At 39.7% G+C, this 18750-nt stretch overlaps 1 protein-coding gene and 1 pseudogene across 2 annotated transcripts; both read right to left on the minus strand.

Annotated features, from left to right (window-relative positions):
* Window positions 1-2685: 2685 nt before the first annotated feature.
* Window positions 2686-4573, minus strand: LOC116558888 (annotated as a pseudogene).
* A 797-nt stretch (window positions 4574-5370) lies between these two features.
* NEK2 (NIMA related kinase 2) lies at window positions 5371-18673 on the minus strand. 2 transcript variants are annotated; one of them, XM_032289158.1, is made up of 8 exons: window positions 18412-18673; window positions 17333-17550; window positions 16522-16762; window positions 14253-14335; window positions 13329-13455; window positions 12189-12408; window positions 9700-9825; window positions 5371-6286 (listed from the first exon to the last, which is right to left on the minus strand). In XM_032289158.1, the coding sequence occupies exons 1-8, from the start codon at window positions 18505-18507 to the stop codon at window positions 6084-6086; spliced, it is 1314 nt and encodes a 437-aa protein (XP_032145049.1). In that variant the 5' UTR covers window positions 18508-18673; the 3' UTR covers window positions 5371-6083. The 2 variants fall into 2 exon arrangements, with proteins under 2 accessions (XP_032145049.1, XP_032145048.1); XM_032289157.1 differs by having other exon boundaries at window positions 5371-6310.
* Window positions 18674-18750: the final 77 nt, after the last annotated feature.

Below are 18750 nucleotides of genomic sequence, written 5' to 3' on the forward strand. Positions count from 1 at the left end.
GCATAGCAGAGACTGCTAATTTATACTAAAAGTCAGATATATATATATATATATATATATATATATATACATTACACACACACACACACACACACATATATATATATATATATCAAAATCCAAAATAGCTTTCCTTCAAGGTTGAAATATATCCCAACAAGTTTGAGCTTATATCAGGTTTCTCAAAAGTGGCACTATTGACATAGTCCTGAGAGATACAATGTCAAATGCCATAATCCCCAATGTCATAATCCTGAAGTCCCAAAAGGTCAAAATCCTTAAAGTCTAAATCCTGAAAATCATAATCCTGAAAGAGCAGAAGCCTAAAAATGTAACTCTGGAAAAAATAATTCAGAAATTATTTCAAAGTTATTTATTTACTTTTTTTTTGCATTTACATTTATTTACATTTTTAAAAGGGAATTTGAAAACATATAAAAACACAGAATACATGCTGGGCATAGTGGCTCACGCCTGTAATCCCAGCACTTTGGGAGGCAGAGGCGGGTGCATCACCTGAAGTCAGGAATTTGAGATCAGCCTGACCAACATGGAGAAAGCCTGTCTCTACTAAAAATACAAAATTAGGTGGGCATGGTGGTGCATGCCTGTAATTCCAGCTACTCCAGAGGTTGGGACAGGGGAATCACTTGAACCCTGGAGGCAGGGGTTGCAGTGAGCCAAGATCATGCCATTGCACTCCAGCCTAGGCAACAAGAATGAAACTCCATCTCAAAAAAAAAAAAAAAAAACACAGAACACTTCATAGGTCACTTTATGCAATAAAATAGACAATAGTAACATACATTTTTGTGCAAGCATAAACATTCATATAGTAATGAAAGCTGCATAATTATATCAGTTACAAACAGACAGCCATATTTATAAAGAAATAGGTCATAAAGGGGTGGGGTGCAAAGGTTCCTGCCTTTAATCCCAGCCAAGGTGGGAGGATTGCTTGAGTCCATGAGTTCAAGACCAGCCTGGGCAACACAGTGAGACCCTATCACAGGAGACTGAGGTGAAAGGATCACTTAAGCCCACAAGGCCAAGGCCACGCTGAGCTGTGATTGCACCACTGCACTCTAGCCTGGGCAACAAAGTGAGACTCTGTCTCAAAAAAAAAAAAGAAGGAAAGAAGAAAAATAGGTCAAAAAGGGAACTGTGTAAATGCATAGCCCTGTGGTTGGTAAATGTGTGCACCCAGTCCTGCTATCATCTGAAATACCGTAACAAATAACCTAAGGTTCTTTTGATGAGATCTGTCCAAACCAGGATGGGTCACTACTGCATATATGACCATCTAAAGAGCCAAGAAGTTCAAAAATTTTATCTTTCACAAATGCAGATATACAAAAAGGACACCTTTTCACTTACTGAGGACGTCTCAATGTTTTTATGTACAGGAACGATGCTTACACACAGTCAATGTGATAATGTACTTTCATGGAGTCACTTGCAAGAAAATAGAACTTTCTAAAAGTGTCTACACAATTTATAACTTCAGTATCAGAAATGATTTGAAGCTGAATTATACAGCAGAGAAAACTGTAAAAAAAGAATGGTGACAATTTTAAATAATGAAAAAAACATAAAAAAGAAAAAACAAGAAAATTTGACATATGCATAAGTGTATTATAGGAATGGATTATGGGCAATTGCATAGAGATAGCCCATAAGAGCTGGCCAACCTCCACAATCATTAACTATATTTTGAAGTCTTGTATCATGAGGAATAGCTGCTTTTTCTCTTCTAGGGCATGGCTCTACTTGGAGAATGTGTTCACATTCATTTTCCACATGGTGCTGTATTTCCTGACATTCTTCTATGATTCCATATACACTGACATGAGCATTCCCTTCTAAATTTCCCTGTTTTCTGTGTCATGCTTCTATGTTGTTTTGGGTACTCAAAAATCCATTCTGCATGCACTCATTAGACCACAGATTTGACAGAAACAGTACTGGTGATCAAACAGCTACACCATTGTGTATTTTCTTATCCTACGATGTACACACTTATTTTCAACCAGTCAGTAACTTTGCTGGCGTCTTCAGGCAAATGTGGTTTTAATTCATTAAAAGCTTCTAGAATGTCTTTAGCTAGAAGGAATGCCAATGCAGGCAAATGACACATTCTTTCCCATCTCTTTTTTTTTTTTTTTTTTGAGAGGAGACGGAGTTTCACTCTTATTACCCAGGCTGGAGTGCAATGGCGCGATCTCGGCTCACTGCAACCTCCGCCTCCTGGGTTCAGGCAATTCTCCTGCCTCAACCTCCTGAGTAGCTGAGATTACAGGCACGCGCCACCACGCCCAGCTAATGTTTTGTATTTTTAGTAGAGACAGGGTTTCACCATGTTGACCAGGATGGTCTCGATCTCGACCTCGTAATCCACTCGCCTTCAGCCTCCCAAAGTGCTGGGATTACACTTTTTGAGCCACTGCGCCCAGCTTTTTCCCACCTCTTAATACATACTGCATACAAGAAAAAACCCCCTTTTTTTTTTTTTTTAATTTTTAAGACACAGGGCCCCTGTCTGTCTCCCAGGTTGGAGTACAGTGGCTTGATCGCAGCCTCCTGAGTAGCTGGGACTTTTAAAAAATTATTTCTACAGACAGTGTCTCACTACGTTGATCAGGCTGATCTGGAATTCCTAGGCACAAGTGATCCTCCCTTCTTGGCCACCACACCCAGCCAGAAAGTGCAGTTTTAAACTGAAGTTTTTTGTTTTGTTTTTAAGGTTACACAATAATTTACTAAGAGCCTCCTCTCTCTGCCGTTTCAGTCTCTAGGTCACCTTTTCCGCTTGCAGATTTTGCACACCAGCCCCAAAAAGATGGCGGCGGGCAGGGGCGCCACATACTGTTCAATGAGACCCATAACGTGGCTGTTAACTGTCTTCCTCATACCACAAGAGCACAGCCGGCAGATCCAGCTCCCTGTATAGTGCCTTCACCCAGGCCACCTTCTTGGCCTCCTTTTGCCCATAATTCTCCTTCAGGACCTGGTGCTGTTCCGGAGAGGCCCGTTGCAGACACTGAACCACCAGCCAGCTGCATTTGTTGTCCTGGATGTCAGTGCCAACTTTGCTGGTCACACTGGGGTCCTCAAAGAGGTCAAGGTGATCATCCTGACTCTGAAGGAACTCTCCCATCTCCAGCAGGATCTTGGCATTGGTGTGTGCCTTCTCACCATCAATGCCTGCCATATGCATAGCTGCAGCTACAGGAAGGTAGAAGGAGTAGAAAGCTATCTTGTACTTGACAATAGATTTGTACCTTTTTTCCGTGAATCTGCCAAGATCCGCATTGCCCTGGGGGTCTGTGATGAGCTCCAGGGTCTGCCCAGTCTGTCTGATAGCAACTCTGCAGGAAGAGCTCAGTCAGGTTCAGGTAATAGTGCTGCTCCCAGCAATAGAGCTTCAGCAGGCAGTAGATACATGTGCTTCTAGAAGCACTGCATCATTGACAGCATCCAAACCCACGCCTGGCTTCTGATACCAGCAGATCTGTCCCTGGTGGGTGAGGGATGAATCAGTGATGTCATCTGACACCAGGAAGAAAGCTTGCAGCAGTTCCACACACCAGCCCACAGTCAGGTTCCCCTGGAGATTCTCAGCATCCTGTTTCCTCGGCTCCACCAGCTCCCGGACTGCTAAGTACCATCAAACCCCAGTGATAACTTGCCTCCAATGGCATTGTACTCCAGGATCTCCTTGAGCCGGGTGATAGCATCTCCTGTCTCTGGGTGCCCCATCTCATCCTCAGTCAGCACCCTAACAATCTGGGAGAAGTGCTGAATGAAATCCTGCTTTTCTTGGGCATAAGCATCTGATTTCTGGTCTCCATTCATTCTGAGAGAGGAACAAAGGGCTCTGTTCCTGGATGCAGGTTCCTGCTTCTAAACTGAAGTGTTTGTCATTGCTGTATCTCATGGCCTGCCTACTCATCTAATTTTCTGTCAAATGCATTGGGCTGAATGGAAAAAAACAAACTTTATTGGTAACACTTTGAAATTCACTTTTAGAAGCTTTGATCATACCTAATTCCAAATCTGTTGTTATGGTTTGGGGATTCCATCGAAACCTATTTTTTTCTGTAAAGTGCAGCAAATCTTCAAATAAGTGTTTAAATGACTAGATAAGTTATAGAATCTTCAGATCCAAAATCTGAAGATTCATGAATCATGTATAGTTGATAAAAACCAGTGGGGACAGTTTCGAAAAGTGCCATCCACTAGCTGAAGTGAATTATATGCTAGTTTTTCTGTTCAATTTAGTGGTAAATATAAGCAGTCTGTCTTTGACTGTCAAATTCCTAAACTAGAACAGTTGGGTTAATGAGTTTTGTAACATTGGAGGAACCTCAATGTCAGCAAGTGTCTTGGTTCAGAAGGTTCCTCAGCTTGTCAAATTTTATTCTCTGACAAAGGGTGTTTTCTGAAGGCAAGCATGGCACTCTGCATGAAGGGGCAGAAGTAGTATCTAACTGAATAATTTGGCAGGAGAGATATCTTGTACTTTTCACCTGAAAAGTCACTTTTATGATCTTCAAAACAGTAAACATTGAGAAAAGATATTCCCCACCTAGTCTGAGGCTCACATATTAATCTCCTCTGGAAACACCCTCAACAGACACACCTAAAATAATGCTTTACCAGATTTCTAGGGATTCCTTAATCCAGTCAAGTTGACACATAAATCAACAAGTTCACCCCTTATTAACTCGATAAACATCCACATCTCTTAAACCATACTTCATTTCCAAATGAAGACCAGTAACAAAGTAACAGTTGTGCCTAACATGATGCAGTTATCCTGTATACAACTGAAACTGCTAATCCCTGACTTAGAATTTGACTTTCAGGATTTTAACATTTGGGATTTTAATCTTTTAGGATTGTAATTTTTGGAAGTTCACACGTTAGAGATTTTGATCTTTTGGGATTTAAGACATTAGGGATTTTGGTCTTTCAGGATTTTAGCATTTGAGATTGTGTCATTCAGGATTATGATCCAAACTCATTGACATTTTGTTGCCAGAGGCTGTCCTGTGCATTGTAAAATGTTTATAGTGTCCCCGGCCTCTATCCACTAGCAGCCAGTAGCACCCTACCCCCAATCATGACAATCAGAAAAACGTCTCCAGACATTGCCAAACGTCCCTTGTGGAGCAAAATCCCCTGTTAAGAACCACTGGCTTACATGGATTAATGAGAAGGGAGGTAAAGCGCCATACTGTTTAGGACTGGAATACCACTCTCCTGAGCATCAGATCCACATTTCCTTCCCTACCCTACAGTGAAGGCCTACAAATCATAAACACAACTTCCGTCAACTAAGAGACCAACAAATGCAAGACACATAAATACAGGGAAACTAAAGAATTCTTTTATTTAGTGGGAATGAGGTGGGTAAATGACAGCCAGCTCATATTCTGTTAAACAGAATAAAAAGGAAAAAAAGAATACAGGCATCACAGTGATGAATTTTCACAAAGCTAATAGATTTCAACTACAGAGCAATAGAATATTTATAAGCAAGATGTCATGGTATTAATGACCAAATTGCATCCAACTAGGTTTCTAAGCTCAAAAACATTTAAAACCTCAGACTTAAAATTTAAATCTAGACATGACAATCTTTTTTTCTTCTTTTTTCTTTTTTGTGTTTATCTTTTTTAGACATGACAATCTTAAGCATACCACTCAGTCATTTAAAACTTTTCAGTGAGTGCTACTCCCGGCTAAATATGTTTTTCCTAATATTATCTTTTTCTCCCAAGATTTAGAATGTCACATCTCATGTTCCTACTAGTAATCACACACAGGATTAAAAGCCCAACCAACCAAAAAAGTATTCTTTTTATAATGTGTCCTTAAAAGATGAAAGAAAAATTAAATGTGAACATTTTGTACAACAGTTGCTGAAGAACAGCAAAAGCAATTCCGAAATATCATGTGTACTACACAAAAAGGCATGGCTCATGGAACCAAGTATATAACACTACAGCATTTGAGTATCAGTCTTTACAGATTGGTAATATTACATCCTGTACACAGCTCTATGTCTCTCTACCTGGCTAGCGCATGCCCAGGATCTGTCTGCTTTTTAGTTGATAATTTTTTTCAATATCTGACAGGGCTTGAGCCCGCAGCTGGGCAGCATGAAGCCTTTTCTTCAGGTCCTTGCACTTGGACTTAGACGTGAGCTGACTCTCAGAATTCTCACTCTTCATGACGTTCTCTTTACTTTCCCCAATGAAATGAACTTTCTTCTTAATCACTAAGGATGGAAGATTAAGAAGTTCTTTAGAAAGAAAAAGAAAAAGGTCTTTGAGTTACCTGTACAGAATTCAACTCCTTATACTTACTTATCAAAAAGGATTTGCTCTTATGGCTCACATTTGAAATCTAGGTACCTGTTTTATTTTCTCAGGATAGGAAGTTAGGGGTGTAGGACTGGCAGAAATCAGCCTTTCAATCCACAGCACTGAGAAAAATAATATTGGAATGTGCCCAAAATCAAGGAGCCTAAGTTTTATTCTCTTAACAATCAACAATCAATTTTACTCTTAAGGTTAAACACACTGAGGATTATGGGCAATATAAAACTTTTGGAAATCAATGTTATTTATCCTTGAAAATAAGTGCTATCCTATGCAGAATACCTTACCTCCAGAAAAGTATAGAAGCAGAGGGTTTTTTTTTTTAATTTATTTTTTTGTTTTGTTTTATTTTTTAATAGAGAACACGTACAGTTTTGGTTAAATGTTCAAGAACACTTAGTTCAAAGCATCTTAACGGGCCAGAAATTTGTTTCCAGAAGTACCTAAACAAATTCTGTGTGGAAAAGGTAAATCAAGTAAGAGTAAATAAAAAATAATAATATTTATTATTATATAGTTAATAGTGGCAACACTATTAAATGCTGACAGAATTACTGGGGGCTGGAGGCTTATAGATGCCAGAATCTTTTTATTTTTTCTTTGTGTTGAAGGAAATATGTTCAAATATTTACTGAGCTTATAGGATGAGCCAATGTGAACCAAACAAAGGCCCTATTCTAGTAGGAGGAGATAAACCAAAAACAAATAAACAAGGACTGGTGGGGAATATTTGATGGTAATATGTGCTATTAGGAAAAATAACCCTGGAAAAGGGAGACGGATGTGCTGGGTGCTGGGTGTAGTGATAGAAAGCCTCATACAGTCATTTCTGAAGTAAGAAACTATAGGGCTATCTGGATGAAGAGTGCTCCAGGCAGAAGAAATGGAAAAGGCTGGCACACAGGCACACTGCCTTCCAAGGGTCCTGTGACTTCCTGCTTCATACATCGCTTCTGCTTCAAAGCAAACTGGATTGCCTTTAGACCTTATCTCCATTGTTTCAAATCTATCCACCTTCTTCTTACCACAGATACCTATACATTTGTAAGCCAACATTGTCTTACTAATGGGACAGTTTTATTTTGTTTTCCTTTGAGATGGGTTCTTGCCACGTTGTCCAGGCTGGAGTGCAGTGGCTATTCACAGTGCAACTGTAGTGCACTACAGCCTCAAATGCCTGCCTGGGCTAAAGTGATCTTTCTGCCTGAGCCCCCAGAGTAGCTGGGACTATAGGTGCACCACCACGCCTGGTTCTTCATGGGATAGTTTTATAAGAAAGAAAGTGTTTTTTAATTCTTCCATTAAATAGAAGAAAAAGAATGAATGTTTCATCAAATAGAAAAAGAACAGCTTTAAAAAAAGACACTGCTGCCTGCTGTGATGATCTCAATATACTTGTAATGGCTTCCTCATGTGTGGATTTTATAGCCCAAGGATGAGGAGAGGGTATTTCCAACTGTCCTCAGTTCAAAATGGCACCCGCAACCTACTGCTGCTTTGATGCTTATCTTTTTTTTTGGAGACAGAGTCTTGCTCTGTCGCCAGGCTGGAGTGCAATGGCATGATTCACAGTGGTGCGATCTCGGCTCACTGCAACCTCCACCTCCAGGTTCAAGCAATTGTCCTGCCTCAGTCTCCTGAGTAGCTGGGACTACAGGTGCGTGCCACCACACCCAGATAATTTTTGTATTTTTAGTAGAGACGGGGTTTCACCACATTGGGCAGGATGGTCTCAATCTCTGACCTCAAGTGATCCACCTGCCTTGGCCTCCCAAAGTGCTGGGATGACAGGCATGAGCCACCACGCCCGGCCTGTGATGCTTATCTTATAGCTCTGATGTATTCCCTACTTTCAGCACTCAATACTCTAAAATGTCTCCTTGCCCCAGTGGATATTCGATTCCTATGGCTCCTATTTGCCATGATTCACATATAAATAGATTCCCATACTTATCTGTGTATCCTATAAAGTAAAACACATCATCCTTACTTAGTTATGTTCATTCTTTGCTCAAAGACTATCAGCGCAAAATGTAAATATGCTCTTTAACTGAAGTGCCATCCCAACAGGGTCTTAAGTAATTCTCTGCAATGGGTTTGATGCATGAAATTTACCCAGGTAAAATTTTCTCCTCATTTTATCACCCTAATCATTATGTAAGTCTATTTCGTCTTTATGGGTTACAGTGTGAAATATATGAAAATCCTAAATAAATAATTTTATAATGTTGAAATGGTAGATGGCAATATTGAGAAAAAAAGAAGATACCTGAGCAGGATGAAGCCAAAAGTTTCCTATAATCCTTGTTTCATTTACGTCTATCAGTAGTTTCATTTCTTTCCATCACTTATTCACTACAAAGTTATTGTGATCATCAATCTAACTTAAGTAGGGTTTTTTTGTCTGTTCCATTTACAAAATGCTGCCAATGCTCACTAAATTGATCAGATTACATCTCAATTTATTAAAGATGGAAATAATAGTTTTCATATATGCTGTCCTACATGGGATAAGGGAGTTATAAAAACTCTAAATTATATTGAAAATTCAGATGCTTATTTGTTTGAAACCAACAAACAACTTTCTTTGTGTCATAAAGAAATCAAGCAAAACGATGTTTCACAGTTTGCATTTTACATAGAGTCGATTAAATTAGATTGAGGATTTCTATGAAATGGAGAAAGAATGTTAGACAATGGTTCACTGGTGTATACGATAACCACATCTCAGTGCGGCAGAGTGAAGGGACAATGCCACACAAAGGCAGGGCCCCGAGAAAGCTGAATATCAGAAGAAAATGCAGAGAACGTATGTAGACATTAAACAATCCAATTTTGACAAATATGTGTTTCAACTTGAAAGGGTGTTAGCAAAGATCCAAAAGTGACAGCCTATCCTGCAGGTGGCTTATCATGCCTTTTAAGCCATGATTTCTATGAAAGATGAAGCATGCCAGTATTAAATTGTTGATTTATATTTGAAATGTAGTTTATGTCTCTGAAATCTGAAACACAATAGTTTTATAAATCCCCTAATTTTTAAAAATAAGTATCAAATGCTAAACATGTAGTTTGGTAAAGAAAATCAAACATGAAATTATATGACTCATTGCCTCAGGTCTATGAACCCAGTAAATCATTGCTATAACAGAATTTTGTTTCCACTGAAATGCATATATTCAATGAAATCCGCCTTAAAATGTGAGACTTTGTAAATGAAAAAGGCTACCTAAGACACTTTGGGAGCAACACTGGTGCACATTTCTTCATTTGAAGCACCAGTTTCTGTTTACGGAGTTGCCTCTCATACCTGGACTACTTGCCAGAAACAGGAACTTCTCTTCCTTTAGCAAGCTGTAACTCTTCAGTAGATTTTCTGCTCTAGCCAGTTTGTCCTCTGCTAGCCTCTCACGAACACAAAGCTCCTGTTCCTTCTCTTTAAAAAGAGAATGGACAAAGAAAGAAAAAAATTAACAAGTGGCCTTGACTATAAAACAATTTACATTTGGCTGTCTTATCACTAAGACTAGCATGCCTGATACTGATAAGCAATGTTTTGGGAAAGGATTCTAACTGATTGCGCTAGTTTTTAACTGAGCGTTTTAGTAGGCTGTATGTTATTTTAGATTTTCTTCAAAGGACTTTTTAAACAAATACAAAGTTAGCTTCAACCTTTAGTCATCTTTTGTGGGAGTAACTCATTTGGGAAAACAAAAAACTAAAGCCATCTCTGTTCTTCAATGAAGATAGGCAACAGTTAATTTTTGGGGCATGATCTGGCCTCACAGTACAAAATCTCCTTCTGGTTAAATGACCACACCCAAATAAAAGGAAAAAAAATTCAGTTAGGCGGTAGTTTGTAAGATTAGTATTAATAACAAAGGCTACTATTTATTCGTGACCCCAAATTCAGAAAGTATTCAGATTTCAGTTGCTATACAAAATTATGGCTGGGTATGGTAGCTCATGCCTGTAATCCCACCACTTTGGGAGGCTGAGGCAGACAGATCACCTGAAGCCAGGAGTTCAAGACCAGCCTGGTCAACATGGCAAAACCTCGTCTCTACTAAAAATACAAAAATTAGCTGGGCATGGTGGTGGGCCCTTGTAATCCCAGCTACTCAGGAGGCTGAGGCAGGAGAACTGCTTGAACCCGGGTGGCGGAGGCTGCAGTGAGCCAAGATGGTGCCATTGCACTCCAGCCTGAGCAACAAGAGTAAAAGTCTGTCTCAAAAGAAAGGAAGAAAGAGAAAGGAAGAAAGAAAGAAAGATAAGAAGAAAGAAAGAAAGAAGAAAGAGAAAGAAAGAAAAAGAAAGAAAGAAAGAAAGAAAGAAAGAAAGAAGAAAGAAAGAGAAAGAAAGAACGGAAAGAAAGAAAGAGAGAGAGAAAGAGAGAGAAAAAAAGAGAAAGAAAAAAAGAGAAAGGAAGAAAGAAAAAAAGAAAGAAAAATTATGAAACACTGGGGAAAGTTATAAGAAAAAGTTTTCTTACTTTTTACAGAAGTTTCCAAGTAAGCAAAGGTTGTACCTATACAGTAAGCATATCTCACAGGACTATACAATATTTCATTACGTAAAGTCTGCATTGGGCATAAAGCTGCAGAAGTGAAATCAGGTGTCATGTGGGTGACAGGTCACAGATCTGACCCCATCTCACATCTCCTAATGTTAAAATGAAGAGCCTCATTGCTGTAGCTACCTTGCATAACCCTAAATGCTTGCTAGCAGCTCTCATCTTGGTGGAGTAGTCACACTTTCAACATCAAAACTAAATTAGCACCTAATCAGTTAATACCCATTAAGTCAACATTAATACCCACCAGAGTATTATTTATAGAATTAAAATATCTTGTACCTAGATTCTCTATTGAATTGCCTGAACAGACCAGGTGTGGTGGCTCACACCTGTAATCCCAGCACTCTGGGAGGTGAGGTGGGAGGATCACTTGAGCTTAGTTAAGAGTTCAAGACCAGCCTGGGCAATTTAGTGAGACACTATTTCATTTTCAAATATAGTTAAAAAAAATAAAATTGCCTGAACATATCTCATCTATATACTGTAGGATTTTAGACCTGAAATCCTGCTGGAGTGGCCATTTCAGAAGACAAAAGTCATGGTGTTTAGTATAGAAGGCAGCGAATTCTAAGGCCTTCCTTTATAGGGGGAAAACCTTAGGATGTTTATGGTAGAGACAAAAAATTAAAAAGTAGCTTTACAGTAAAGTATAAGGCTATCATGTTAGGGCCATCACAGTTAAGGCCCAAAATATAGATGTAGCAACTGATCTCAGAGAAAGATGTCCAACATGAAAGTGCCAGCAAGCCTGATTATTAAAAGTCTACAATATGGCCGGGCGCGGTGGCTCATGCCTGTAATCCCAGCACTTTGGGAGGCCGAGGCGGGTGGATCACGAGGTCAAGAGATCAAGACCATCCTGGTCAACATGGTGAAACCCCGTCTCTACTAAAAATACAAAAAATTAGCTGGGCATGGTGGCGCATGCCTGTAATCCCAGCTACTCAGGAGGCTGAGGCAGGAGAATTGCCTGAACCCAGGAGGCGGAGGTTGCGGTGAGCCGAGAGCGCGCCATTGCACTCCAGCCTGGGTAACAAGAGCGAAACTCCGTCTCAAAAAAAAAAAAAAAAAAAGTCTACAATACATATTTTGGTTTCTCAAGTATTCATAAAGTTTCTAATACAATCTATATGTACAAAATATTCTGCTCAAAGAGATATTCAGACACATCAAAATAACCCACTTGATAGTTCCGCTTTGCTTTGACCCCCATTCAGACTTACGCTCCAATCTTTCTTCTCTTGTTCTGAGAGCTCGCTCTCGCTCCTGTAACTGAATTTCCTTTAATTTCAGCTCGCTCAATACAGGGCTGGAATCCTGCAATTTTTCTGGCTCTCCTAATTGTCTCCCTCTTCTCTCAAGATTTCTTCTTTGCTCTTCTGCAACCAAATCTGCTATTAAAGGGTTCTCAAGAATTTCTTCAACAGAAGGTCTATGGTAATCCTGGGGAAAAAAATACTCAGTGTTATAGTCAGATTGCATAACAGAATAGTCATCCTAAGACAGCAGTTACAATGGAAGGACATATATGTATTTCCAAGACAAAAGAAAGGACTCTTTTATGGGTAGGTCTTACACTCTTAAAAAAATAAGTTTACTGATGGTTTTAACTCATGAGGTTCTGGGTCCACAAGGTAATGCAGATATTAACTTACCTTTCTCCCCTTTCCCCTTTTCACCTTTCTAAGAAGGTTCAGTCCCTGAAGTACTTTGGCACATCTTGTGCTGGTGCTTGATAGCATTGCTAGGGTCTGCCCTGGCATCTCAAAACTATATTTAGCACTATAGTTTCTCTCTCACTCTCAGTCCTGTCACTTCATCTGTATCCTTATCTGTGATCCTACAGCATTTTCCTTCTTCTCTTATGTCAGCCTGATCCCCAGAACATCTCTCTCCTCATCTATAGCCAGAGTTTTTCCATGTAATCTCTTTATTGATTTTTCCTCTACTCTTTTTGGCTGTCCTCTCTCCACCCTCCATTACCCCTCCCTTTCTTCTGGTCTCTAATCTCTCAATTAGAGCTAGAGGCAGAGTCTTACTTCTGGCCCCTTCCCTCACCACCTGCCACTATGAGGTAGGCAAAGACAAGGGGAATGAGGATTTGAATTCTTTTTGCAATCTTTCCTTGCTACCATCTGTTAGTATGGCAGAGTGGGAGGAGAAATAAAGCACAGAAGGTGGGCCAGCAAGGATGTACAATTTACCAAATTTACATATGCTTTCACTTGTGTTAACACAGTATATTTAGCTAAGAAAGTATATTTAATGTTTCTTCAGTCCCCACTGGTCTACAACAGAGAATGCATGCTCCAACACTTAACTGACAGCTAGAAGCAGATAATATATCATCTTATCAGCTTTACCTTTAAATTTAACATCCTCGTAATAATGTCATTCAATTCATCAGAGTAACGGTATGGAATTCTCCTGAATTTGCCTTCTCTGATTTTCCCAGCAAGTTCTTTCTGGTTAAAAGCTGTAAATGGGGGCCTAGGATTAAAAAAAAAAAAAGAAGAAAAAGATGATGAAGACATTTTCAAATTGTAAAAATGAAAATATACAACAGGAACAAAATCAAAAGCACATTTTCAGCTCTAGTTTGTATTTAAGTTTCTACTTCTGGGATTTTCTTCTATAAGTAAGTTTCCCAACCTTGGCACTATTGACATTTGAGGTCCTATAATTCTTTGTTGTGGGGGCCTGTCCTGTGCAGTGTAGGGTATTTTGTAGCCTTCCTGCCCTCTACCCTCTAGATGCCAGGGGCATTCACCAGTTGTGATAACTAAAAATGTATCAAAACATTGTCAAATGCCCCATGCAAAGCAAATTTGCTTCCCTCATCCCTGGTTGAGAACCACTGCTCTACAGAATAGTTTCAAAGGGAAAAAATGGAAAAGAAGAATAAAGGGAAATAACTGGAGCTCTTCCCTGCTCTACAGATCCCCAGACCTCTACCCCAGGCTTATATCATTTCTTCCATATCCTTACAGTGGCTTTACCTTACCTGCCTGACCTATGTGCTCTCCCTTGAGCTAAGTGTCAGTCTAACAGCGAAGCACCTAACCAGCCAAGACACTTCAACAGTCAGGACCCAGTCTCATGGGTAATAGTTTTAATTTATGAATAGTTTCTTTTAACCTGTCCGTCTACCTTAATTTTACCCAATGTACAATTCTTTCAGACTTGAATATGCTTTCCTTAGCATGCATGTTAAAAAAAAAAGAGCCCAGTGAAAGGTGACAAATGGTACAAACCTTAGACTAGGAATTTGTCTTCATCATACTTACATTAATGCACATAACTCATACAGCAAACAGCCCAAAGACCAGATATCTGATTTCTCATTGTAGGACATGCGATTCATTTGTTCCTATACAGGAAAAAAGGGCAAGAAAGTGGAAGGTGTTAAGAGTTTATCTTGTTTTGAAACTTATGAAACATATTAAATTACTCCTGAGATAAAAACAGAACCTCAAAGTTTTTAGCCTATACTTTATCTTCAAATTCATAATGGAAAAAAGGCATTGATCTTGTCCCAATACACTCTGTCATATATAATTCATTCACTCATTTTTCATTCACAAATAAAAGTGCTTAGTATAGACTAAGCACTGACAGTTCAGAGGTGAATATGAGAGACTTCCACTCTCAAGGCAAATCAAGAAACACCATTTTAAAAGAACTAGAGAAAATTTAAGAATAATCAAAATACATATCTAGTACACATTTCAATGGATATACATATAGCTAATTGAATTATCCATTTATATTTTTCTTAGCCCACTGCACAAATCATAGAACTAATATTATCATTACCTATTTTATTGTTTGCCCTTCTTCCACATCTACAGTAACAACAGTCTACCAGAGCTCTTATTCTCAATAGAGGGAACAGAAGCAAGCACCACCCAAATCTCTAGGAGGTTGATTAGTGTTTTCTAGTCCAACTGGTGAATCTGATGCCACCTTTTGACAATCAGGGCCTTAGGGAAGCTGAACCACTCTAATTACAAGGGCAGGAGGGAAAAGCAACAAAAGAATAGGTTTCAAATTTTCCAAGAACCACTTATGGATAATTGTCTTTTATGTTAAAAGTGTTCTATCTGTAATATGATACAGTGAGAAAATGGTACTGTTCTGGCCATTCTAATCTTAGTCAAAACCAAAATCATTAATTTACAAAGTTTTATACTATGGTCAGATCTGTTAACATAATTTCTAAAGATTTGGAAAATCTTAGAAAGGTGAACTACTAAAATGCTAATGTTTCTTCATCTTTATCTGTTCAGATGTCATATAGTAACATGTTAGTGCTATCCCAATTGACTTAAACATTTAAAAGCCATCAGGCAATATCTAACAACAGCCATAAACTGTTTATACCTTTTACCCCAGCAATTTAATTTTATGAGCTACACTCCAAGGAAATAGCCAAAAAGGAAGAAAGAATAATTCATACAAATGGTGAAATATTTTGGAAACAAAATATCCAGCAATATAGGTAATGAGTGAGTGGACTCAGCAAGATATTTCAGGAAAAGACAACAAAAAATAACATGTACAGAAAGTTAACATTGTAAAAACATGTTATCTGAAGTGAGCAAGCTCTCTGAGCTCTGAATCTGCATGCACAAGAATCATTTACAGAGTCTGTTAAAACGCAAAGTCCAAAATCAAAAGTATAATATTAAAACAAAAACAAAAATCAGAGTTCAAGAACCTACCCAGAGATCAAAATTCACTGGATGGATCTGGGTTTGGGTTTGGGACCCAGAACTCTGCATTTTAAACAAACACTCCAAGTCAGTTTGATGCAGATCACCAGGACCTACACACTGGGAAACAGCTCTTGAGGGCAGGGACAAAATCCATTTTATTTTTGTAATCCTTGAGTTTAATGCATGGTAGTCATTCCATAAAGCTTAAACTGAATATGCTTTAATTTGCATGGATGCTCAAAAAATTGAACGTAGTGAGAGATGACAAACAGTGTAAACCTTAGACTAGGAATTTGTCTTCATCATATTTACATTAATGCATATAACTCATACAGCAAACAAAAACTGATAGAGACTTTATTGGTCTGGTAGTCCATGTGGAAAAATATAACAGTATTATTAATTCTTGGCTTCTAGATATTGCTAAACAAACAGAAAACTCAATTTCCCTGCTTCACAATGCTTAACATTAAAAGATGTTTTGGCCAGGTGCGGTGGCCCATGCCTGTAATCCCAGCACTTTGGGAGGCTGAGGTGGGCGGATCACTTGAGGTCAGGAGTTCGAGACCAGCCTGGCCAACATGGTGAAACCACGTCTCCACTAAAAATACAAAAATTAGCTGGGCATAGTGGCATGCACCTGCAGTCCTAGCTACTCTACTCAGGAGGCTGAGGCAGGAGAGTCAAATCATTTCAATCCGGGAGATGGAGGGTGCAGTGAGCTGAGATCGCACCACTGCACTCCAGCCTGAGCAACAGAGCGAAACTCCATCTCCAAAAAATAAAAAATAAATAAATAAAAGATGTTTGAAAAGTATCTAAATTCTGATATACTTACAGGAGACATATAATAAGGTGTGCCAACAAATGTTTTTGCAAAACTCGTGTCATGATTTAATATTCTAGCTAGCCCAAAGTCTCCAAGCTTGACGTTTTGCTTGCCATCCAGGAAAACATTCGCTGGTTTCAGATCCCGATGCAATACAGTATGACCACCATCACTTCGTCGGTGGCATTCTTTCAGGGCCAGAGTCAACTGAGTCATCACTCGTAGAACAAACTCTTCATCTAAGTATTGCCTGAAAGCAAAGCAGTCATACAGCACATAACTTCTAAAAAAATCACTGCAAAGATAGGATGATGTAAATTATCTAGTGTACATATAGAGAAATAAATTATTGATTGACATTTTTTTGAGACAAGGTCTTTCTCTGTCACCCAGGCTGGAGTACAGTGGCATGTTCATGGCTCACTGCAGCCTCGACCTCCCAGGCTCAAGCAATCCTCTTGCCTCAGCCTCCCAAGTAGCTGGGACTACAGGCATGTGTCACCATATCCAGCTAATTTTTGTAGAAACAGGGTCCCACTATGTTGCCCAGGCTGGTCTTGAAATCCTGGGTTCAAATAATCCTCCTGCATCGGCCTCCCAAAGTGTTGGGATTACAGGTGTGAGCCACCATATTCAGCCTATAAATTGTTATTTTGATATAAAATACGGGTGTTGATTCCCTGGGAATTTTCTAAAGTACTATGGACCTACCAAACAAATACAAGTCCACTCTTCCATATTACTGATCCTAAAAGAAGATGTTTAAAAGAAATGAAACTAGACCCATTTTCAGCTTACATTTTTAAAAGATTGCATTTACCTTTCCTTGGTTCCCTTTGTAATTACACTAGCCAGATCCCCTCCTTCACAATATTCCATTACAATGTACAGTGTTGTGTTGGTCCGGTCAATAATCCGATCATAGTAACGAACGATGTTTGGATGTTTCAGTTCACGAAGCAAATTCACTTCAGAAACAAGCATCTGTTTCTCAGCTTCTGTCATGGAGCCATAGTCAAGTTCTTTCCAAACTAATATCTGAAAAAAGAATTTCCAAGGTATGAATGAACTCCTTATGCTGGAAAACAAAGAATGAAAGTTCCAAGATTTATAAAATGACCTCCCTTTTAACTATATCCTACAATTAAGGTCATTATCTAATTAAGCTCAATAAACTTAAGGAGATCTGCGTGTGCTTCCATAATCTTCCTCCAATTTTTAAGCAATAAATAATGCTGTGGAGAAATAAGAGGAGAATGAGGCACATGAGGCCTTCCCCAACCCCTATCCTCAGTTTGTTAGTGGGAAGTTGGCAAAAAGGTACTTGAGTCAAAATGGGGTTAGAGGTGGTCAAAGTCCCTGCCCCATTCCACCCAGGACGAGACACCTTGGTAAAGATTCCTCCATCAGCAGCCAGGAAGTTTTCTGTCCAATGTTACTTTCCGTAAAAGGTCTACCTACATACATTGGGAAATATGAATCCAATAATCCGAATAATGGGCATTTTGAGTGAATCTGACTGCAGATACAAAGCTTCGGGTTCTGGTGGCCCTGCCCCTTTCTTGTGTCTCAGAGGCCACTCTTAGAGCTCTAAAAACACCTCAGGAGTTAGCTACGTGTCACCAATGGAAGGCCCTCAGCAAGCCAAAGCAGGAGAAACAGAGAAATTGGGAGACAAATGGGAAAAGATGGAAATATATATATGTATATCAAAAGACGCAGTCTCCCATCCTTTAAGCGACCCAGGACAGGCTGTCAGATGCAGACCCAGGGAAGACAGCTGAGTCTTCCGGGAACCCACTTCCCCAGCCCTCTCGGTTCCCTTCGGCGGCACAGGGTGGTCGCCCCAGGGCGATGAAACCTAAGCACAGGCGGGCACAGGGAAGGGCCCACGCTCACTTTGCCATCACTCTTCCTCCGGATCTTCTGGCAGCGGCCATAGGAGCCTGTGCCAATCGTGTACAGCACTTCATAGTCCTCAACACGGGACGGCATGGCCAGGCCAGTCGCCAGAGTCGCGCTGCCTCACGCAGTTGCGTCCCCAAGTGCGGAGCTCCAGGCAACGACCCGGACGGAGAAGCCCCAGAGCAGCACTAACCCGCCGCTCCTACCTTTGGCCTCGTTTAACCGTCGCGGGCCATGGCCTCGCAGGCTATTGGCAGGTATTAAGCCCGCTTCGCCTCTCTCATTGGCTAAGAAGAACACAACACTATCCTAGGCATCTTGGGAAAAGTGTCG

This window comes from Sapajus apella, unplaced genomic scaffold (genome assembly GCF_009761245.1).
Source record: "Sapajus apella isolate SASKATOON/1434 unplaced genomic scaffold, GSC_monkey_1.0 scaffold22, whole genome shotgun sequence".
In the NCBI taxonomy this organism is placed as follows: domain Eukaryota; kingdom Metazoa; phylum Chordata; class Mammalia; order Primates; family Cebidae; genus Sapajus; species Sapajus apella.

Bases quoted from the DNA above. Each gene is read 5' to 3' on its own strand.
- NEK2 (XM_032289157.1), bottom strand. From the start codon at position 18,507: ATGCCGTCCCGTGTTGAGGACTATGAAGTGCTGTACACGATTGGCACA. The intron at 17,551-18,411 runs GTGAGCGTGGGC...TTCTTTTTTCAG, and splicing joins GGAGGAAGAGTGATGGCAAA to ATATTAGTTTGGAAAGAACT. The intron at 13,456-14,252 runs GTAAGTATGATG...TTTTAATCCTAG, and splicing joins TATGAGTTATGTGCATTAAT to GCCCCCATTTACAGCTTTTA.